At 35.5% G+C, this 25,000-nt stretch overlaps 1 protein-coding gene across 19 annotated transcripts in view; it reads right to left on the minus strand.

Moving 5' to 3' along the window:
* The window catches only part of CdGAPr (GTPase-activating protein CdGAPr), an 842,258-nt gene that overhangs the window by 37,269 nt on the left and 779,989 nt on the right, over window positions 1-25,000 (minus strand). For 11 of the 19 annotated variants that reach the window (XM_067112526.1, XM_067112522.1, XM_067112530.1 and 8 more), the window contains 7 exons: window positions 19,365-19,487; window positions 18,949-19,106; window positions 14,707-14,922; window positions 14,264-14,491; window positions 12,974-13,121; window positions 6,518-6,752; window positions 6,184-6,368 (listed from right to left, as the gene is read on the minus strand). In XM_067112526.1, coding sequence (XP_066968627.1) covers window positions 6,184-6,368; window positions 6,518-6,752; window positions 12,974-13,121; window positions 14,264-14,491; window positions 14,707-14,922; window positions 18,949-19,106; window positions 19,365-19,487 — 1,293 coding nt within the window. Of the gene's footprint in view, window positions 1-6,183; window positions 6,369-6,517; window positions 6,753-9,382; window positions 9,395-12,973; window positions 13,122-14,263; window positions 14,492-14,706; window positions 14,923-18,948; window positions 19,107-19,364; window positions 19,488-25,000 lie in introns of all 19 variants that reach the window. The other 8 variants (XM_067112521.1, XM_067112523.1, XM_067112524.1 and 5 more) reach the window with 1 other exon arrangement.

Here is a 25,000-nt window from a genome sequence, read left to right on the forward strand (position 1 = left end):
CAATAAAATACAAATTCTCAAGTACCTTGAGGTATTACCATCATCATATCTAAGTATTTAATCCATTAAAAAATCCCCATTTATCGACAATTTCTATATTACACCATTCAGACTTCGGCCTACACTTTCCCTCAGAAACATCAAAGGAAACTGAAACGCAATCGTTAACACATACAGGAAACCAAAAACAGTTGCAACTCTCTTTACGGTGTCTAAAATTACAATTGTGATAATTTAATATTTATATAGACAACGGACACTGTACTAGTAGCTGCTGGCTAAGAGTGACAAAATATACGATATTTTCTTTTTCTATTAGTTCAAATGCGAATTTCCTCATTAATTCGTTCGTTTCTTCTTCGTTTTTACCTTTAGAATGATATGTATTTATTTCTATCTTTTATCAACGCGTAAATATTCCAACAATAAATGCCGATTGCCTAACATTCCTCCAAGTAGGGAAAGATTTTGTTTGATTCATGATTACGTTATTGTACGAATTGACCAGGTTTATAGATGCTTTACGTGTAACTTTAAGGAATCTGATGTCACTGTAAAGATGAGTTGCAATTAACTCTTGCAGATTCACTCAATAATAGGAAAGAAGTAAAAAGGTGTAACAGAGTATAGACAAAATATTTCTTATTAAAAAAAGATGTCAATTCTCATACAATACTAATGAATGAGTTTAAATTAGGACTGAGGAGTTGGTTCAGCTTATTATGAATTGGACAGTGAAGTTTACTTTTATTATGGTAACATATCCTAAAAAGACATCATTGGCCTAAACCTTTAACAAACTGTCTGTATCACATGGAAATATTGTTTTAGATTTTTATTGTGTGATTTGGACTTATAATGGCCTACAATAGCATTGAGGGGTCTAACAGTGAAATGAATAAGCCTATATATAATTTATTCATATTCTGATCAGAGTGTCTGAGACGCTTCCCAGATGAAATACAGCGGCAAACTGTCACGACACTGGCCCTAACCTGTCCACATGTGCAATTACCCGTCAGTCAGTCGGAAGGTATTTAGGTAATACCATCAGTTCACCCGTTCTGGTGAGTGGACTGTCTCCACCCACAAACTGTTGTCTACATATAAGTTTTAACAGCAGTTCTGATGAACTAACAGAAGAAATGACAGGTAAACTTGGGGGTGTTAGGAGGAGGAGGAGAGAGAGAGAGAGAGAGAGAGAGAGAGAGAGAGAGAGAGAGAGAGAGAGAGAGAGAGAGAGAGAGAGAGAGAGAGAGAGAGAGAGAGAGAGAGAGTTTACCGAATGTCATTCAGTTTTTTCTGGGCAGTGCTGGGTTGGTCAGCTAGAGAGAGTGTGTGTGTGTGTGTGTGTGTGTGTGTGTGTGTGTGTGTGTGTGTGTGTGTGTGTGTGTGTGTGTGTGTGTGTGTGTGTATAATATATATATACAGTCTTAAAAAATCACAGTAGATGCACGTGACTTCAGTGTATAAGCGAATCCCACAGGAAAATGACAGGCAGAAGTTAATAAATGTGAAAGCGCTTGGTACTGAACTTCTGCCTGTCATTTTCCTGTGGGATTTGCTTATACATATACAGTATATCTATATCTATCTATATATATACAGTATATAAGTTTATATATTTTTATATAATGTAGCCACTGTTCATCTGTTCATCCTCAAAGGAGTTACACTCTCGTCCCCTCAAGGCTCCATAAGACAGACCAACGAATTACTAAGAATTCTCTTATAGTTGGCCTCAGACAGAATAGTGCTTGTTGGCACAGTGATAGAATATAAAGGCTCTACTGTATCTCCTGTCCTACAATGACTGCCTCGGCTCTCTACGTTTCACTCGCACATATGTGACAGCAGCATATTTTGGCCTTCTTCATTACACTCTGGTCTGTCCAAGGGTTCACTAGTCCCCAGGTTGTGCTCCAGAAATCATTTTCGACTATGCTTTTTTCACTCAACACCAATCAAGCTAAGTAGTTAGTTTTAAGACCCAGTGAAAAGGTTTAGTTCCTTAAAATTTTAATGGACAGGTTTGTATTTATTTAAAAATTGGGAGCCAGTAGGCCTCTTGCAAGGTTGAGAAGTCAGGAGTAGATTGCTAGGGTATGCTGTAATTGCCATGCTGTTTTTTCTTGTTTATCAAAGTGAGAATTAGCATTAAGGCAATAATACTAGACAATTTTCATACTGAAACTCAGTATACAATGACCTTTTTAACACTGATAGATATTTTAAGTTACCAAAAGGGTAAGTCTGGTTAGCCTAACTTCTTGTTATGAAACATGGATGTGATTGTAGTTCCCAATTGTGCTCTACTTATGAGCCTTGATGTTGAATAAAGGCCAGTTTTTCCTTTGCAGTATTTTGTAATCAAACAAAATAGTTTTGTGATATCAGCAGTAACCTAATTATCTTGAAAATCAGGGTTCTTTTCAATGTTAAAGGAATACATGCATGCAGATCTACTTCCTAGGGGTATTACTCTGCCGGCAATGACGTTATGGGTGCTGAGAAAATTATTGTGATGTTTGTATTTTTCGTAAGAGAATACGTAAGTACTTTTTCATAATGATGAGCTTTGCCAAACATTTTAACATCTTAAGAGATACTGTTTTTATATATTTTTCTTATGATAATTCCAATAATTATTGATTTTATTTATTTACAGTACTAACTTTTATAGCCTATAGGCTATGTAACCTTTACCTGGTGCTTGGGTATAGACTGGGTACTCAAAAGGTTATGAAATGTGTAGAAATATATGGTATGGATATCCATTTAGTTTTGTCTTAATTCAGTTAAGAAGCATTTGTGAGTAAATCCTTTAAGGCAATGTTATTGTAGTAACTGTGAATTAATATTTTAATACATTATATTACTATTTCCAGCTATGACCCATTGACCATGTTTCCTTACATCATACTATGGACATGTACTTGTGGCCATGTGGGCCCGGGTTAATCTGAAGTGTCTGTCACCTGTACAGTGATATTGGTAGCTAACACTATGTAGATTTTATTAAACACTTGTTCCTTTTATCATTACTGGGCTACTATTACGTAGGTCCTAAACATTATCTGCACTACAGTGAATTGCTCAGTCTGCTTTTTGCCTGTGGAAATGGCTCATAACTACCTGCCATGTGCCAGCCCTTGAAGGAATAAAGGAGAATTTGGTTGGTGGCTGGGCATGTGTGAAATATGCCACATGCTTTTGGCAGCAAGTTTAAATGAAGAAAGAGCTCATTTTTAAGCTGTCTCTATGAGTAATAGGTTTCAATAGGAGTAGGGAAGAGGGAGACTACCGTACATCATTCTGGCAGAACTAGGGCAGTGTGTTTCCATCCCTATCTGAGCAGAATCTATTATTTGGGCCAATACTCCAAAAGCAGTGGATTCTAGGAACTCCCACTTCAACTCTTCCAATAGAGACGAAGAGAGAGAGGTCACTGATACTTAACATGAAGTGGATATAGCCAGTTCCCTTCTGAATCCTGAAGATCTAGGGAATAGTCTGCTGTTTTACTAGACATATACTTCAAATGAGAATCTTGTCTTTCCCTTGCAACAATCATGTGTTAAGGGGACTCTGTAAGGTCCACCCAACGCCATCTGAAGTGTCTGTACCTTCTAGGGGGTAGTGATTTATTCTGGACTTCTATACTTGCCAGGCAGTGGTGATATGACTGCCTTGGCTCAATCATTTCATGCAGGCTTCCCTGATCAGAAAATTCTGCTTGCTGTACTTTCTATACTGCCAGGCAGTGATGATACAACTGCCTTGGCTGATCAGTTCATGCAGGCTTCCCTGATGGGAAATTCTGTTTGCTGTACTTTCTATGGTGCCAGGCAGTGGTGATACAACTTCCTTGTTCAATCAGTTCATGCACGCTTCCCTGATAGAAAAATTCTGCTGGCTGTACTTTCTATACTGCCAGGCAGTGGTGATATGACTGCCTTGGCTCATCAGTTCATGCAGGCTTCCCTGATGAGATAATTCTGCATGCAGTACTTTCAGAATTCCAAGAGGAAATCATGAACAGTATCAAGGATAACCCCAAGAAAATATAACTCCTTTGAGGATTTGATACTGAGCATCAGCATACAGATGCTATCCATGATTCCCAAGAATTCAAGTGTCCTGGATATGAAATTGGGTGATAAATAAAAATTTCTCATCCATTCAACTAGAGGACTGGGAGTCTGCACTGTCTGCCCAGACAGAGATAGGTTTCTCACCAAAAATCTTAGGTCATGGGAACAAGGTAATAACAAACCTAAGCCCAAAATAGAAGTTGAATCAGTTGTCTAGATCCCTGTTGAAATCAGGATGGATAATAAGAAACAGCCTACTCACTCCCAGAGCTCTGACTGGTAACAACTGAGACCAGGCTGGACTAAAATCCTCAAATCAGAATGTAGTACAGGCCCCTAAGAATGATACTGATAACCCTTGGCCCAACACCTCAATGTGCATCCCTTAACCAGATGGAAAATACCTCATTAATAAAAGGAAAACTGATTGAGGTTGAGCATATAGAATTTCAGGACAGAGTGGCCTTTCCCAATACTGAATGGAACTTGGTCCCTCCTTCAATAGGAATTCAGAAACCGTTGAACAAAGCAGTTACCTTTCCTAATAATATAGCAATGAAAGCCAAATACAAGTAGCCATATTAATGAAAGCCATAGAAGCAACCTTTCTCCAATTTAATGGAAAATATGGAACCAATAACCTCTCTGGGAGCCATTAGCATAGTAAAATTGTACAACAAAAACATCAGGGTGTTGATCTGACTGATTGTCTTTTATTGTTGTTCAGAATCCCAGAGAGATTAAAGAAATATCAATTAATTTTTCACAATAGTATTCCACAGGAGAAAAGGCATTCTCTACTGAACTTCAGGATATCTTTGAGTCACTCATTTAAGGAGAGAAACATATGCCTATGACTAAAAGAGGACATCATCTTCAAATGAGAAACTGAATGATCCACTAAAGAAAATACATCAAAAGATGAGTCAAATCAAACCACAGATGGATATGTGGCTTGACAAAGTAGATCTCTTCCTATAAACAAGAAATTCTCGTTTGTACAGCAAGTGACCTGGGTGTAAGGGCTGCACAAATATCAGGTGTATGAAATGTAATTTTAACTGTGTCTAATACTGCAATGATTGGCAAATTTTCCTTCCCAGGTGACCAACATGATGAAACTGTCACAACTGTAAACAGTGAAGACTTAATTAAATTGTGAAAAAATTATTGTCAACATTTGTCTGGTCCACAAAAGTCTAGAAACCAAAGAAATAATTTTTATGAGCCAAGGGAAGTATATGTGGGCCGTAAGGATTAAGAAAGTAAATAACATAAAAATAAATATCATTCCTAACATAATACTGTAACAATATTTTTACATCAGCATAATTTTCTAAGACAAATTTAAGACCTGAGATATCCTGGTTTAGATCATGTTTACTGGAAATCTGGGTATTTATAATGGGGTTGGGCATTATCCTACACAAGTCATGCGGACACCAGACTTTCTGAATGAAAATTGAAAAAATACTACAGTTCTCTTTATCTGTAGTCATATCCAAGTTTCACATTGACTAAACAATCTTATACCTACTGTCAGCGGAAGAGACCGAGCCAGTCAAGTCATCCTACATTAAAGAAAATATATCTATGTAACTGCTACTAAAGTACATACAAAAAATAATTTTTTTTTGCTTCTCCAAGTTTTATAGCAGAAATATAGTTATTAAATACTTAAAGGAACTGTCAAATTTCTAATACAGCGAGCACTTATAAATCCAGGTTATCTAATCTACAACAATATACCTTGCAAAGAAACCCCTAATTTACGAAAGCATTTTGAAGAAACATTTTCAAAATTCACTATGAAAGAATAAAAGAACAACAGACAGGCTGCTGTTCATTGTATCTCAAAGCTGCACAAATCTACATAGCAAAAATACGTTTTTTTTTATTTTGTTTTAAACCAATAATATTACATACCAGAACTGAATATCTGTAGCCTGTAAAATTCCTAAATACATTACTTTCATTATCTTGCCTGGTTCAGCTAACATAAGGTGAGGCACTGCACATGTGAATATGGGAGACTGTAGCCCCTTCAAGGCAAATAAACTAGAAAGTGAAAACGACCCAAGTTACATACTGATATATTAAGGTGGATATCACTTGGAGTCGATGCTTTTCTTTGGTGTTTATGAATACTGCGGCCTTTTGAAAAAATGCTCTTCCAGCCAGAAGGTGACTTTTTCTGCTTTAAGCTACCACCCTTGCGATTTGGTAGTTCAATTACAGTGTGATACTTTGGAGGTAAATTCTGTGGACCACCACCTGAAAAAATAAAAATTAGCTTTAAATTTAATATGGTTTTAGTTAATGCACACTAACATTCAGAGGAAAAAAAATTTCAAATATTTTAAGAGGACTGAGATTACTTCTATTAGCAGTACAGCACCATCTCTTTTACTCTTGATACTTACCGACTTCAATGTATTTCTGGTCAGGTTTTATCGCTGGATTGAGTGCCCTTGTACGAGCCTCTTCAATTGATAAAAGTTTTGTAGGAGTTGATATTGCAAGCGACTTAGGTCGGGACTTCTTTGGAGTTCCTTCTACTCCATTGGTGGAATGATAAAATGTAGGAATTTTGTCGTTGAATATCAGATCAACATATCGTACGAGATACTCCGTTACTACAGCTTGAGTACCAACATCCTATTAACAAAAAGGGCTTCTTTAAGTTCTTTGGTTATTTAAAAAATTAATTTCAAGATAACCACATGAATACGAATTAAGAAAACTATGATGATCTGCAGTGATCTATTCAGTTGAAAATATAACACATAACATAAAAGACAAAACACAGTAGACATGCTTTACAATAAAAAAAAGCAATGAATATGTTAAAATTATGAATATTTTTATGAACTGTAAATAACTTGCTGTTACTTATGTGACTGTAGTACTAAAGGGGAAATATTACAAGTGTCAAATGATCACACAAGTTCCTTTCAATCCCTTTTACATCAGTAGGTATCCATCACCGAAATACTGACATGTTGCAAGCTGCATGCCAAACTAGATTTACATTTTGAGTTAAAAATTGACAATATACAGGCTCTGTTCTTTAAATATCTTGTTAATGGGACAAAAATGATACGGTAATAATATAACCAATAATAGTACAGTATTCAGACAGAGACCCTCTTTTAGGGCAGTGTTGTTAAACAAATTGCCATTTCATCAGCATTTAGTTTGTAGAGAGTTTTCTCTATTATTCTTATATTTTTCTCCTCTGCAGATAGGTGGTATAATAAATTTCTCAAGGACATGGAAAGATATTTTTCTTTTGTTGTTAATTTTATTCTTACACCTCGAAGCACTTGCAGGTGGTCACCTAACGAGAGAATGTATGAAATTAAAAGGTGGACAAGTACTATAGCAAGAAGGTTGTACTGATATCTTAGTGGGTCAAATTTTCATTGGTCAACCTGCCTAGACATCAATCCAGCCTTCCTACTTTAAATAATTGTCCACCTTTTAATATCATACATTCTGTCATTGGATGACCACCTGCCTTTGTGTCAAGGCTTAAGAGTAAAATACATAACAAACAGAATATCTTTCCGTGTCCTTTGGAAATTTATTATACCACCTACCTGCAGATAAAAAGAAGATAATAAGAAGAATAGAAAATAGACTTTACAAGCTACATGCTGTTGAAACAGCAATTGTTAATTATGTAAATATATATTAGAAATATATACAAAAAGTCTGGTATATATAATTATAACTATATATTTACATTTACACCATTGTGAATTTCTTCACCATTTTAGTGACTCATGCTATTATGAAATCTCTATGAATAATAATAATAATAATAAATAATAATAATAATAATAATAATAATAATAATAATAATCCTGAGTATCACAAAGCTTCTTCCAATTGGCATGTTTCACGAAATTTTGGTGCTACAGTATTTGACATTCATGAAATATTAATATTGTAACTAGATCTATGTAACTACATCTGCTTAATATGATGTATCAAATGCTCAAGTGATAAAGCCTAACCAAGATTGTATGAATTAAAAAACAGTTACATTCTAAGGTATCCTTTCCTACCATTTCAAATTAAACCCTTTTCAAGCCTCATTTGTTTCAAACTACAGTATTCTAAAACTTTCATTTTGCATATCAAAAGGTACATCTTACTGTGCCCTGTGTCACCAAAGCGGGTAGTAACTGTAATAATTGTAGCACAAGCTACATATGGTACTGAGAGTTTTCTGTATAATCCCTTTTGCCTCTTACATTACTTCCCATTTCTTAATTTTAATTTATTCCCTTTGTTCTCTACCAACTATACTTGATCAGTACAAAACTTTTTCATCAAATTTTCACCTCTTAAGATTCAATAAATGTGACTGTGATCTTGCTAAACCTACTTTATGTCAATCGTAGAAACAATTGTGATAAACAGTTGGAAAGGAATAAATTCTTGGATTTGTGTACTTTTGTGCTGTTCTACCATGCACCTTGCATGGCATTCTGCATGAGAAAAACAATACGGTTTAAGAAAGAATTTCGAACATTTCAGCTTGCACAGATCTGGCTGCCTAAAGCTTTCATAACCAATAGAAAATTACATATAGATTTCATCTCTTTATGTATTCTAAGCACTCCCAAATAAAAGTGCATTACATGAAAATCAATAAATTCAAAAAAACTTTAATTTAGCCATACAAAGTAGTTCTTTACTTTTCAGGTTTCCATTTAAAAAATATATTTCAGTCCCAGTAACTAAAACTTACAATGTCACTTAAGCAAATCCTATCAAGTGTTGTGAATTCTTCCATCTTAGTGTTGTAAAAGCTATAGGATTTCAATCCTTTTTCTTCCCAAGCTGCTCTCATATTCACTTCAAAATAGGTTTGCAATTTACTTCACTTAAAAAGATACCTACAGCTGAATGCATTATCATTCTTATCAAAGTAATTAAGTTTTTTAACACAAATTAGAAATCTAACAGTCACAAGTAATAGCAAATTTTTTTTATTTAAAGAACAAAAAATAAAACAAAATATTGACTCCAGTAAACTGCACTAACATGCATAACAAAGGATCACAATGTGAAATGGAAAAATTAGCCTGCCTATAGCAAAGATAATGAAAAATTAAATAATTAGGCAATCCAAACTCTCTGGTGCTTAAAAGATTATTAAAATAAAAAAATACATTGTGCATTACCGCTCTAAAGTAGCCATGGCATTCTGAGGAACTATTGTAACATAAGGAAAGCTATATTTGATGAAACAAAATACTTAATACCAAACTGACCTTTTTGGCTGCCTAATAAATGATTTGCATGTTGATTCAATTAAAGATCATAATCAGTGCATTCCCTTACACTAACATAACTGCATAATGAATAAAAGCCCTGTTCGCTCATTACATTTAAAGGATAAAATAAAATTCTGATAGACCAAGTAGTTGAAGACATTAAGAATAACAGAGCTCTGTAACTAAAATATTAAGTCGTGATATAGTCACAGGCAAATAAAATAATATTAGGAAGTTTGTATAAATATAAAATATACCAAAATTATTGAGCTACGTTAACAGTATAATCACAATTTCACCCACATCACACAGCACTATTGTAATGGTTCTGGAAAGAAATACAGTACATAAAACTGACAGGTTGGTGTACTAAATGAGGAACGTTTATTAGATGATAGCCCCATTCTCAATTCTACAGGATATTTTTCAAAACTAAAAAACAAGATACAGTATCTCAAAAAACTGGACTCTGAACATATTACAGAACTATACAACTGCCAACATTGTGATAAATTACTAAGAGCTTTTTAATTAAAATACCTTAGCTAAAAATTACAGAAGCCTGATGAAACCTATAGAAAACCCCTAACTGGTAGCACAAAACTTTTTACAATATAAAAATGGTATTTGATGACCACAGAATATGCAGTAATTCAATGAATTCTCTCTCATAAACAGAGAACTTCATGACACTGAAAGGTTGGATAACTAAGTACTTTAATCAGTTAAAATTCTAGAAGCATAGCTGTTAATTCAATTATAACAACACAAAAATATCCCCTCCAAATTCTAAAGCTGCATTTCATTGAATATCAAGAGAGTTCTTAACAGGATTCCTTACTTCCCACTGTCCAAAATATATTTTGAAGATGTATTGTTAACTAATTATTACACCCTCAGCTATGAACTGCTGACAATATTAAAAGGCACTTGGATCCCCAGATGCATTCCATTCAGCTTTCTATTTTTCCTCTATACCTTTGGTTTTTTGTAAACTACTGGTAACCTTCCAAATTTTTTATATGTCTTGCATTAGTTTTCAAACCTCATTCAAAGTCAAATTCCATGGGCCAGTTTCAATTCTATAAATGTAAATTTTCAAGTTGTATTAATATCAGAGTACAGTAATGCAAAAATTATAAATGTTACCCACAAACCTTAAAAATTAACACAAAATAAATTTAATTTTGTTTTAACAAACCATACGTTTAGGTAACCTTATGCTTTGACTCAAAAGTGACCAACCATAGACACAGCACACTATAAAAATGATGATACTGCTACCTCAACCAGTAGGGTTACATCTCTTTGTGTGCCTGGTGGGTAACTGAAGGACCTTTGCAGCAACCCTTCAGCACCACCCACATAGCGCTTTCCTTTTACTTTTCATTTACTTCCTTTGGTCTCCTCCCATTTGGCTGTCCAAGTAACTTTACCTTGGTCTCATTTCCAGTTCTTAATTATTAACAAAATCTTTTGAGTAATGAATCTCAAAATGTAACTCAATGGTCTTCTTATACTAGTGTACTTTATTTGATTATTACTACAATAATCGAATAATTGTGGTGAGAAAAGCCCTCTCAGTAGAGGACCCCTACATCTTTCCCCTACCCTATCAGATGGAGCCTCATTCAGAAAAAGGCATCTGTGCTGAATCACAGCAACCTTATAAGACAAAAAAAAACTTCATGTGAAGATCATACCAGAAAGATCACAACTTAAGGAGGAAGGCAACTAAAATCTCTTCAAATGACTATGGTAAGAAGGCGCATTTGAGTGGAAAAGTATCTAGCTGTCTTCTCAGGAGAGTTCTTCTTTCAGAAAATAGACTGGAAATCTTCCAAGAGTAAAAGTAAAGGGACTCTTGATTTTGATGAAGTAGGTAGGTATGAGGTAGGTGAATGGGGGTCAACCACAGCTGATATTCTGTGGGGAGACCTTTGGGCCTTTTGATGTTAAGAGTATTACCCTGATGTATCTGAATGTTGCTTAACACACCTCTCAAAAGACTGTATACAGAAACCATTCCAAGGATGCTCCATGGCATGTTTTCCAGGGTGCTGGGTTTGAGAAGAGGATCAATAATTGTGAAGTTATTTTTGAAAGGCAATGCTAAGCTCAAATCTTTACAGATCTTCTAAATTATGGGATAAAAAAAAACCTGAGGATTATCACTTAGTATTCCTGCTGTGGGAGTCCAAACAAAGTAGTAAAATTAGCAAAACACCTATGGCTTCTACCCACAATAAGAATTCCAGACTGACAAAGTTTTTTCCTTAGTTCCTTGGGTTGGCAACTGCTGTCACACTGTCAAAAGTGATGATGATTGGGTGACATCTAATCTCATCCCAAAAGGCTGTAAAATCTCAGTTGACAGCTTCAAGTTCCAGAGGGTTCATGCGAAGGTTTACTTCAAATGTAGTCCAAGAGCCTGTTGTCAACAAGTCTGAGATGTGGGCATCCAAGCCCAACCAAGAGGCATCAGTGAACAGGAGAACTGAATATGGAATCTGAAGGGGAAAATCTAGATGTAACTGCAGTCCAGTAATCCCCAAGGTACATTCTTGTAGTTGGGAAATACTGAATTCTTCTTCTACCAAAGAGTAGGAAAGTACATTGTTTGTTGAAGTGGTTCTGGAAAAGTTTCATGTAACATTAGCCTTTGGGAAACTACTTTTTCACTGATATGATATGGGGCAGTGGAATTTGCTATTATATAACTGACAATTGTTCTTTTCATAATTATTAGCAACCACAAGACCTGAACTTTTTTTTATTAATTTTGAGAGAGGATAAAATAGCATAAAAAAAGTGTGATTCAGTATTATTTGGTTTGCTGGGAGGAATCAGGTATCATTTCATCAATGCCAGCAGGACGGCGAATGGATGCCAAGAAAAACCATGGAACACAACAGGTAAGAAAAGGACATAAATACAGATGAAAGATATAACTAAAAATAAGTGTATGGAAAAGTGAGTACACAGATGGACTCAAGATTTACAATGCCTGGGACAGGTAAGAGATGATGGGCTCTTTACCTACCTACAGCAGCATGATCATCACGTTTTCGTTAAGTGTGTTTACGATTGCCCACTTCCAACCAAAGTGCAAGGCTATTTTAGGCAGGTTTGTATGATAAAGAACATCTTTGTGCTGAAAATAAGTTAATCACCTTGTGTGCAATGGGTTGAAAAATGAAAATCAAAACTTTTGCACTGATATCTTCATTAAGAGCAATTTACTAATCGTTTCACTCTGGTTCATCTTGTATTGCTTTGTAAAACCTTAATAAAAAAAAAAGACTTTCAACAATCTTAGTACCCAATCTTATGAGTTGTAAAAAACTAACACACTGCTAATTCCATTATAGAAATAAAAAAAAGATACTGCACTCTTCTGCTAAGGCATTATAACACCATGAGCTATGATTCCAACAGTTTCAATAAATCAAATATACCAGTTCACCTATTCCAATACTATGTTACAATACTTACTGCTCACAAACAAGTAAGTTCTATAGAATTTATCATCAGTTCCAAGTAGTGTACGAGAATATTTTTACTAAACCATGTTTTTTCATTACTCACCTGAAGGGCAGCAACTCCGCCATTATCTAAATCTTTTGAACGTAACAAATTTGGTGCCCAAACAATGGCAATATTTTTTGGGGTCATACCAGTGTCACAGCTATGAGAAGCTATCCTTGCAAGATGTTGCACCAAATATTCAAGTGTTCTGTAATAAAATAAATTATATCACTGAATGCAGCTACTTCTGAGTACCTATAAACACTAAAATAGTTTTTCTAAATCCGTAAATATAATGTTACCAAATAACCTTTCAATAATGAATTCTTTGCCTTTAAATATCTGGCTCTTTGCATAAATAATGCATTTATCTACTAAAACCATGCAATGAATACAGCCTTTCTTGTGGGCAGGCTCATAAAATACCATACAATCTTGTTGGTATAACATACGCAGTGCTTTCTTTTTTAATATGCTATGATACTATCAAAAACTTCTTCTTACAATATAAAGTCCTTTCTGGTGTGCACTTTAAAAAGTCACTCTTTCTGTAGTTTATTTTGCATAGAGTCTCCTTACCTTGTGATCTTGGTGAGAAAACCCTGTAATTTTTGCCTAATTCATTATCATACTACATCTCCAATGATTGCACAATGTGGAAGACAATATGCTGCTTGAAATAAACCCCTTCTGGTGACCATTAAACATTACTTGGCAATCTAGATTGTATTAATTTCTTTCAATTTCAAGGCTGATGAATAAGATTTAAGCTGTTAACCTGTCACATTACTATCCTAACCTCCTTGAGTTCTTAATTACTTTTCATTATCTTAAATTATAACCAAATTAATTCTTACATATGGATTACTCAGAAGCTTCATGACATCCAAAAGAGTATTTCACATTACTTTCATTTCTGAAAAGGTAATTTACAATGAGTTATGAATCTTTTGCTACATGGTTGTTGGTTAAACTAATGAGTCATCATACTTCACCATATAATCAATAAGACTGAGATGGGAGCTAAGATTGGTATTGCTTTAAGAGAAAAACTGCTCAACTAGCCGCTTATCCTAACACCCAGTATTCACATAATAAATTCTGATCAGATCTTGAATGTTAACATATAACATGCTTCTTATAACTAATGTAAATTATCATGAAATGTTATAAATACAAGACAAAATCAGTGAGATTACAAAATTGGGTAAAGGGGAATTATAGTATTATGCATATTTTACTGACATAACTGAAAAGTAGGTAAATAAAATCATAACCCAGCTAGGAAAATTTGTACACTGTATATACTCGTATCATCACACATGAAACATTCAGGTACTAGACACTGACCTGTAATGAGGGGGTGGTAACTGTTGAACAACATCCCTTAAATATAGTAACCTGACATCTTCATCTTGCATTACAGCTGCAACAAATTTCTCATAGAGCTGATATGTCAGTAAGGGATTTGGAAGTTCTCGGAAATACATTTTTAACACAGAGGAGACACAATGGATATCCTGCAGTATATTCTCATCACCATATAAATCGGGTATCCTGTCCTCATCAAATGCATTTCTGCAAAAATAAATTCTCTAATTTAATACAGTATATTATACTCAAAACAGATAAAATTTCTGTGCTGACTACTATACAGTATTCTGTATGTTATTTTGGCAGAAATTATAAAAAATCCTTAGTATTAAAAAAAAAAAATTTAAATTCCCAAATAAGAAATGCAACTTAAAAAGGAGTGCAACACTCAACATAAGATGAAACATGCTGGGACTTACCGAAGTTTTTGTATATTAGAGGTGATGCCTGAAAGTCTGTATATTCCATCTACAATACCATGAGCTTCCAAAAATTCTGAGCAACATCTTAGCACCATTGGGATTTCATGTCCAGAATTCAGTAGATGCTCTCCCAAATCACAGCCAAATACTCTCTCTCGAAGAATCCCAGATTGCTTTAGTTTTCGTCGGGATGGCCGAGATAGAATGAAGCTCCTACAATGGTTAAAAGGCATTTGAAGGAAAAATTCAAAAGCACTTACCAATGGCAAAAACTCTGTTAAATCTAAATTCTTTAATCGTAACTAAAGAATGTACTTTTAGGTGCAATAACAACTATTGGCCCACCATCTGTGATACAATGACAAGTTGCAGAGGCAGGTAAAGTAATTTGTTAAGAAAGAGGAAAAAGTGAAAACAGAATAATAGCAATAGCCCAATATGGAAGTGTATGGTGATGTAAATACAAATCTGGATAATCAAGCTGAGCCAACTTTTCTGATTAGGTTGATTTCCATCATGACCACTTAAAAAGGTAAACATCATACATCAATTTGCATGTCTTATAGGACTACTTGGGTACTGTATATCAAACATATATAAATATTCAAAATTCTCAATAACTGAGTACTATATATTAAATATATATATATATTCAAAATTCTCAATAACTGAGTCCAATTCAAGCAAAGCCTACAATTTCCCTCCTGCCCTTAGACAACAATGTAGCCATCTGTCATCACTGCCATAAACTACCAGCTCCAATGCAAATTAGCGGGGGAGTACTGTACTGTCACGATTAGTGGGAGATTCAGCCAGGTGAAGAGGACTGATGTACATTGCAAACAGTAACTCCTCCCCTAAAAGAAGAAGCATGTTATTCCCTCTGGCATACCACTCAAGGGCTAGTGAAACCAATAACTATGTAGGTATGGCTGATGGCTTCTATTATTTGTGCCTGTGAGTGGACTTCCAACTGCTTGAAGCTGTTCCTTGATGAATTCCTTCCTTGCTCTTGATTCTCTGAATGGTAAATGGAAAAGGGGCATCAACTTCAAATCTTGTTCAGTGCCAGAGAACATCACAAGGATGATACTGTCCTAAGTATTGCTGAACACTGGTCTTGTTTGATAACTTACACTAGAAGTGATCTGTGTCTTGTCCATGTTCATGAATTGCTCGGCTCTTTACCCTCTGTTATGAATCTGTTACTTTAGGATCCAGAAAAGCATGTTTACATGCTTCCATGTTAGCACTCATTTCTTCCAATGACACCAGGAAGTGAACATCACTCTTCTCCTTAAAATTCTCATACCAGTCTTGGTTTGTACAAAATGTCTCCTTTGTAATTTGGTCCTCCTACCTGATCCTTGAGAGTGGGAAAGAAATATAAAGCCTTCATTGTTATCATCTGAGTGGATAAATTGGCCCAACTCTGGTTCATATCCAGAACCCAGATGAATAGGTCTCTTCCTTTCCTCCGTGACTGTGGCACATATCTCAATTCACAGCTCCAAAATTGCAGCTGCCAGGACTTCAGAGAAATGAGCATCCATCTTCTGAAGGAAAGTTCAACTGCCTTGGCAATGTGACTGGCATTTTTTTTTATTTGCTGCACATTGTAAAGCTTCACTTATACAAGATGTCTAAGATTTCACAACACTTCAAACTTGTAAATGCAGTCAAACAAAATAACTCGATTAAAAAAACATGCAGTTATCTAAAGCTGATAAGAGATTGTTCAACAAAGATTAGAATATAGCAAAATAAGTAGTGTATTTTATTCTCTAAGATCACTGGATGCTGACTGACACCACACTTAGCACTGTGCAAGTGATGTCTAATCACAAGTCATGTAAATGGCATCAAACAATTATTCAGCCTCTATCCTAGCAATACAATACTGCAGCCTTTCATACCTCCTATGTGGGGACTTTCTTTTTTAAAGCAATTGTGATCTTTATCGCAAACTTATGATCCCACTGAAAACAATTTCTAAACATTAATCCTGTGGAGCAAATATTCTTTAGGCAAAAAAAATTTGGAATCAAGCAACTGAATATCAGGGCCACCTGTGTATCTGAGTGATATGAACTAAACTTGGTTAACTTCAAAGCTTTCAAGACTCATTTCTTTTACATCTCTACATCCTATGCTTTCAACATTCAAAATCATCTTTTGAAATTGGAATTCCTCTGGTAAATCAATACCAACAAGTTTCTGTTTGCATGCAATTATGATATATCCTTACTTCCCTCCAAACAATGTAATTTAGTACTTCCCACCCCCACACTGAACCACAAAATTTTCTTGTTAAACTGAGAATTTGTTATATCAGACAAAATTAAATTTGCAACTGCATGCTATAGTATACTTAATAACTACTGGGAAAAACAAGTGTTGATACAAACTCCTGGGAAAAACAAGTGTTGATACAAACTCCTGGGAAAAACAAGTGTTGATACACACACATGCTAACAGACTGAATCTCTTCAGGCATTGAGACCAACAACAAAACCCTTCCCTGAAAAAATGTATAAAGGCAGAAGTCAAATGGTATTCCAAGTATTGTCCTTTATGTTTAATGAATCTGTAAAAAATCTAATTCCAGGTACAATACTTACAAACCAATCCAAGACTCAACCCAGCTTTGAGGTACAAAAACAGGACTGGAACCTAGACCCAAAGTGAACAATGATGGAAACCAGTTATAAGACTTAGCTGAAACAAGGAAAGTGTGGCAATACTAATTAAAGTGCTGACACCATGACAGATACTCTGCACAACTAAGAGTTTGGTTAGGAAGTTGACAATATTAGAAATCATCAGACATATCTTTACTGCTGTAATGAGAAAATTATATTAAAACACAACAACAATGTCAGTCAGTCTCTATGGCACAGGGGAAAGAAAACTGTAACCAACTCTAAAGTACTGAAGTGTGAGAAAGATGTAGCCTTTCTCTGATTTCAAGTTTATTCTTAGAAATAAATGAAATTCTTTCAAAGAGTTCATACCATGAGCAGAAACTTTTGGCAATTCAGCAATTAAGACGGTGAAAAGGGGAAGCTGGGGTGGTTGAATAGCAAGACAAACAGACCCAGAAAATAAAGGATATAAAGTACTAAGATCTAAAGGTGGAACTGGGAGAAAATCACCACAGTTGCACTAAGAAGTAAGTTAGATCAGTTGCAAAGCAGGACTAAAAAATGAAGTAGGAATGGAGGTAAGAAAGGAAGCAAAAAAATGGGTGCATATAGTTGTTGACGAGATACTTCAAACTCTTCAGGGTATGGCCACACTGCAAGCAGTGAGCAGCATGGCTTGAGTGGCGCGACTTGCCACTAATTACGGAACTTAATTCTTATGTGGGTGGCCACTGGAGGAAGGGATGATTTAAATGCACCATGTCTGAGAAAAATACTGACTTCCAAGTGTCTTCCTTTAGGAGAAATGCATACTTCGAAGTTTGTTACAGGTTTATTCAGCCTCACATCAAGTTTCCTGAGCAATAAATCAAATGATCCTTGGTTCATGTGCAAATAATCATAACATTGTCATCATACATTTGAGACTATGTAAATTATAAAATTCGACCCATTCTATTCTTCTCGTTAAATTCACGCATCCAGCCTTTTTTTACTGGTAATACAGGGTATTTCATCTACCTTCACGTATGTATTTTCAAATAAAAATAATTATCTTGATAAATTTTATGATGACATGTCTGCACTGATGATCAGCTTCAACTAGTAAGTTGCGCATCTTCAGCAGCTCCAGTGTGACCATGCAAAGCTTTGATGCTACTGCTGCAGCTTGTTGCTAGGTGCTATCTCACCGCTCGCTGCATGCAGTTTGGTCAATGTCTACAGAGCACCATGTGAAGTGCAACGATGGCACTATTCCCCTATGTAGATTAAGTACTATTCATTTTGTACAAGAAGCTTAGAAAGAAGTGAACATGAGATAAACATTATTAAGCAATTATTTAACTACAGAACAAAAGGGCTCCACTGATACCAGGAACACAAGGAGCTTTCACCTAAAGGGAAATTAAAACATTTACCCCTCAGACCTGTACAGTTGGCTGTTACTTTATTTGGTAATGGTTAATACCCACAAATTAAAGCTAGTAAAATAGGTGGATTTTATTTGGGTGAAAACATGAAAGCTTTATCTCTCATCTATGTCTCAAATCACTATAGCAAAACACAGAGGAAATGAAAATGAAATAGTTTTTACCTGAAAAAGGCAATTAGTTTGCCATGTTTTCTAAGAACTGGCTTCGTTGGGGCTTGAGCACCTGAGTGGAGTGTGTGATGTTGATGCCCAGCAGCTACAGCAGGCTGAGTTCTGGCTGGTGGTAGAGTTAAAGTTTGGGGCTGGATTGTCTGTGGAACCTAATATAAAAAAATTCTCATAAATACCTGGCAGTACAAAAGCATACATATCTGATGTTCACTTATCAAGATAGTTTGTTTCCATTATTAAAAGAATATTCTTCACCATACACACAAAACATTTTTTAATGAACGATAGGTCAAATTACAATGTAACAATGAAAATAGTGTGACAGAAAATAATTTATAATAAAAATGGTGCATTGTAACCTACTGAATTATGCAAGACTCAAATCTAATAAGAAAAATAGAGCTTACCTTATCACCAATGACCTGCACACACTCACAGGGGAAGAAGCCCACCTGGAAACCTCTCTTTCCCCTCCACCATATCGACTCCTCAGGAGGTGGCATGTCGATCACACTTATCATGTCGCCCACCTTGTAAAGAAATGAAAAAAATAAAAGCGTTATGTTATAATCATCATACTTAACTAAAGCAATACTTTGATATCCAATAACATGCTACAATAAGACAATAATATCAAATATGTTTACAATAATATAGTAAGAACATTTGAGCAACTGCTGGTATCACAAATGCTAGCGAGGCCATCTGAAAACATGAGAACATCTATGCCCATGAGCATACAAGCAAAGTGCTTTGCCAAGTTTAGATGTATAGCTTGATGGACAACACTTTGTGGTACCAAACAAAACTTCATATGAAAAAACTGTAAATTCAGTTAAAATGCAATCAAAGAGTGACCTTACACATAATTTTTTTTTTTTTTAAAGATTCATATGGGTATCAGATAAACTTAATCCATTTGCACCTTCCACCAAAGTAAGGTAGGCATTCCATTAAAAATTCATGAGACAAAATTTGTCACACTTTCAGCTGTGTGTGTGTGTGTGTGTGCGCGCGCGTGCGAGTAGATTACCGGAGTATTCTTCCACAATTTTTCTTCCTTAAAAGTACCACCATCTTTATCACTTACGTTATTATTACTGTATTATTATTATAGCCTTTAATGGGTGTACATTCTTGTGGAACAGGCTGAAAGGCTATGACTTGCATAGGAAGTGTCTAAAGTATGGACTATGTTGCAAATGCATAAGAAATTAAAAGGAGAACAAAAAGAATTGAGCAGAGTCAGAGTTCTACAACAGAATAAATTACGATGCATAATCATGAATTCATGACTAATAAATTTATTAACAACAAATAATCGGAACTGGTTAACAACAACATAACAGTAATTATACAAAATATATGCAGAAAAATCTCAATTAAGATTTTGAGCATATCCCCAAACAAGGGAATTCAAACCCAAGACTGAAAGCCAAGTGTACTGAAAGTATGGCACAGATCACTGGTTGTAAGACCCAGCAGCCACAAGACAGCTGCTTAAATACTTCAAATAATTAATCAAAAGATAAGTAAGACGAGTAGATGTTTCATATCCACCATCGTATATTAATAGTAATATAATAATAATAATACAGTAATAATAATGTAATGTCGCATCTTCTACTTAGTTACCTTTGATGTAAGTGCATTCTTGAGTCTGAGAAGCTCCCAATGACTCAACACAACCACACTATTTACAGGGAATAAAATGCCCTTAGGATACGAGAAAATTAGGAAAGAAAAGGGAAGGGGAGAATGAGAGAAGACACACTACTAAGGGATTCATAGCCGATGAAACACTGTTTCACAGGACAACAACATTTCACCAAAGCAGCTGATAAAGGTGAAAGTTGGCAAGTGTATATTTTATAACCCTACCTAATTTTTGCAAGTATTATTTAGTACCCAAGTTCAATAGCTTTGACATTTATAGAGTAAAATGAAGTCACTGATGCCAGAACCGCGAAAATCACAGACAAGGATCCTAAAACCATTCGTGACGTAAACATATGATGTTAAGAGGCTCCGCCCATCCACCAGTATGCGGTGAATGTATATACTTACACAGTCTGGGCTTCAACAAATTCAATAATGGCCAGCAGGATCAGGGGCATCATTTCAGATTTTTGTTGAGGGGGTGGGGGCAGTTTGGCAGGCAAGAAGCAAGCCTAATCAGCTGGGGTTTTTGGATTGAGCTATTGTGTGTGCTTTTTGAAGCACACAAAATAGATAGATAGATATAACTTAATGTGAGGACACATTTGAATTTTGGTAGGAATACTGGAAAACCAGCTGCTGTTACTTCTTGGGGCTTGGAGGTGAAGGGGGGGGGCAAGCTGAGGCTGGCTGGGGAACTTGAGTCTAGGGGAGGGGGAATTGTCCCCCCCCCAAAATGACGCTCCTGAGCAGGATTTGGAATTGTCCCTGTGGTTGCAAGATGGAATTTGTGCTACAGCTTTCCACTGCGTACTGTATACAAGCAGAAAGACCTGTGGCATGATTTACTGTAGCGTGAATAATTATTTCTATAGTGGGTAATAGTTACTTAGCAACATTCATCTCTTGCTGCAGCAAACAGAAAGCTATAGTGTCGAAACCTGAAGCAAAACAAAATGGATTGTCAAACCGTGTTTCATCGGCTCTGCTCTGAATCCCTTAGTAGGCGCAAGGTAGAAAAAAGCTGGCAACATTATTTACTCAAAAAGATTATATCAACTTTAGTGTGATATTTTTAAACAAAATAGATAGGCACACAGTACTTTTAGTAATGAAATGTATACAATATAGCTCCAGAGGTGGAAAAGCTGGCCGACATATAAACATCGTCTCTCACATGGGTCCGCCATACTATGGCGCGACCAACATTTAACTTTATTTCTTCTGTGACCTAGATTCAAAACAAGCAATTAAAGCTGCTTGTTTTGTTATACACGGCCATACAAACTTGAGAAAAAATTGGAAATCTGCACAAGATGTCTGTAGCCTAAAATGTAACAAAAATATGGAAAAATACTATATTTCAGTTCAGTTTATATGACGTTTATTAAACAATATATTTTCAATGGTAGGCTACCCTGCAATGCTTAAATTAGACAAGGCAGAGACTTCCACAACCTCTAGACTTCAATACCGCATTTACCGACTGACTCAAATTGTTAGCCAGTTGCCATGCGACCGCCTCCGGACATACCGGCGAAGAAAACAACCTACGTCACCACAAAAACAAAAATGCCTCAATTACTGGTCTGTGGGGGAAGTTATGTGTTTTGATATGTTTAGAACAAGTCCTTTTGTGTTCTTTTTTTCTAATTATACCGCACTCTTTCGTTAAAAAAAAACACGGTACAACACATTTGTTTGGTTACTATTGTATACCTCTTCACCTCGGTAGTTTCCAAAAAACGAGACCAAACCAGTTATTTGTTGGGATTTTGTTCTCAAACGGTGATCTGTGCCATAGTACCATCAGCTTCCTTAATCATGGAGTTTGGATTATCTTGTTTGAGGGTATATTCAAAGTAGATTTTCACACACACACACACACACACACACACACACACACACACACACACACACACACACACACACACACATATATATATATATATATATATATATATATATATATATATATATATGACAAAACAGTACTGATTACTTATTATTAGTAATATACTGTACTCAAGTTTATTTGTAGTTCTTGCCAAAGAAATGAATCAATCATTTCTTGCAAGACATGAATCAAGTACTTTCCGTAATGCTTATTTCATGTTATATGCATTTTTTATTATCTGTAATTGACTATCAAAAGAAGATTTGAGTGCCCTGAAAAGATCTGACTCATTATTTCTTTTGTGTTTCCCTTATACTCCCTTATTTCATCATTGTGGCGTAATGCCCATGTTATACAAATCTGTAATTGGCAAAACACTCGTTTACATTTCATCATTGTGGCGGCAAATGCAAAATTGGGGGTTTTACAAAATGCAAACGAGCATGGCGCAGTAGGAATTGTCAAAATTACACAAATTACAAGATAAGCAGCAGAAACGTACGTAGTTCGCGACTGTAACTGTTAACAATTACAAAACAAATTGTAAAGACGAAGCTTCCGGCACAGTCAATTATAGAGATAAGTCCTAACCTAGCATGACGTATGCAAAGAAATTTAGCATACACAGATCGTACTTACGTATGCTGCCGCATAAGGATAGTTTTTTTTTTTTTTAAATAACTGTTTAGGAAATTTTTAATGTCAAACTTCCATTCTGAAACCAATGCGAAAAACAATGCCTTTTAACGAGTATCAGTACTAACCTTATCAAAAACAACGCGCAAAAATTTCTGCGCTTTGCAAACACCAACACACTTTCGAAACAAAACACCCGGTATTTCCATTACATGAGGTGTAGAAAAATCACCACTATTTGAAACGCATTTGTGACGAGTCATCTTCATTATCGTCGGAAACCCCATATTATGACACTCAATAATGGGAACTAAAAATAAATGTGCTTAATGCTACATTTTCTCGTATGCATATGAAATAATCACAAGGCTATTACGAAAATCTATTAATAATAAGATCTACTCAGGCTTCATACTAAATCACCCCCCAAAAATGAAATTGCTAAAACATTTAAAGATATTTCAGTTATTGATACAATATCTACTTCTCATGGTAATGCTGTGTACATGTTGCCGTTAGAAGCAATATAAATGTTGCATTGATCGGGATACGTAACAGGGCAATAGGGGTGGGGGGGGGCGCAAAAGATCGGTCGGAAACTGAAGCCAAAAATATTGATCTGTAATCGCCATATGAATGTTTATAGTCAGGTGAATAAAAGTGAGAATGATAATTTGCTGGAAAACTGTATTACAGCTCACTAGAGATCACTTTAGTTCGACTCAGACCTTGGAACTTGGAAAAATGACTACAGGAGGGCCGGTGGCAAAGGTAATGAATGATACAGTACAGGAAGAATAGAGATTGACGGAGAACCAATTTAGTTATTTGATAAAAACCAGGAAACTGAATAAAAAAAAAAAACGTGAACGACAACGGATATGAGTAAATGGAATAGCCTTCTTGATGTTTTAACTGCTAATCAAAAAAAAAAAAAAAAATACGGGCTTCCTGATGGTTTCAGTGATCAAGAACCGGTTTGATGATTTTCTTGAATCTGTTTGGGAACAAAACTGGAAATTTAATTGAGACTATCCGCACCACTGAATCAAGTTTGTGATGAACCTCATACTGGAGTAAGATTACCTAAATTAAGATTACCTAAATTTAAAAGGATATATAAAAATGTAATTAGCATTGTCAAAAAGACAAAAAAAAAAAAAAAATACCACGACCTACCGATGCCAATATCCGATTTCACTGTGGTGAAAAACTGCTCATGGCATTGTCATTGTTAGTGCAAATTTCCAGTACCTGAGAAAGCGGCTATTATTAAACCAGTTTTGAAGGGTACACTTGATTATCAAAATGTAAGTTTATACCGATGTGTTTCGAACTTGTCGTTCATGTCCAAGATGCTATAATATGTGATTCTTGAACAATCAATTATATACCAGATAATCAGTCACCTTGCAGACGATTATATTCTAGAGAGACTGCCGTATGTTCTGTTGTAAATGATCTAATGAGAATGATGGATGAGGGCAAGTTTAGTATCCAGCATTAACTGATCTGTGCGGCTTTTGAATTCACTTCGTGCATCAACCGCTGTATTGACTCAAAATCGTCTGGAACTGCCGATGAGGCCTTCGAGTATTTAGAAGACTGTTTGCATTGCAGAGAGCATTCTCTTTCTTATGAAACATTAAGAGAAGTACCAGAACGAAGAGAGTTAGATCCAATCCTATTTTATTTGCAAAATAGGACTGTCAAATGTACAACAGATATTGCATGAAGTTCAAGCTTTTTGCAGATGACACTTAATTAAATTCTCCGTCAATGACATTGGAGATGTCACAGGGCCATGTTGATGGGAAATCGACTGGGAACGCTGCTTTACAGCTACCTCCT

This window comes from Macrobrachium rosenbergii, chromosome 12 (assembly GCF_040412425.1).
Source record: "Macrobrachium rosenbergii isolate ZJJX-2024 chromosome 12, ASM4041242v1, whole genome shotgun sequence".
NCBI lineage: Eukaryota > Metazoa > Arthropoda > Malacostraca > Decapoda > Palaemonidae > Macrobrachium > Macrobrachium rosenbergii.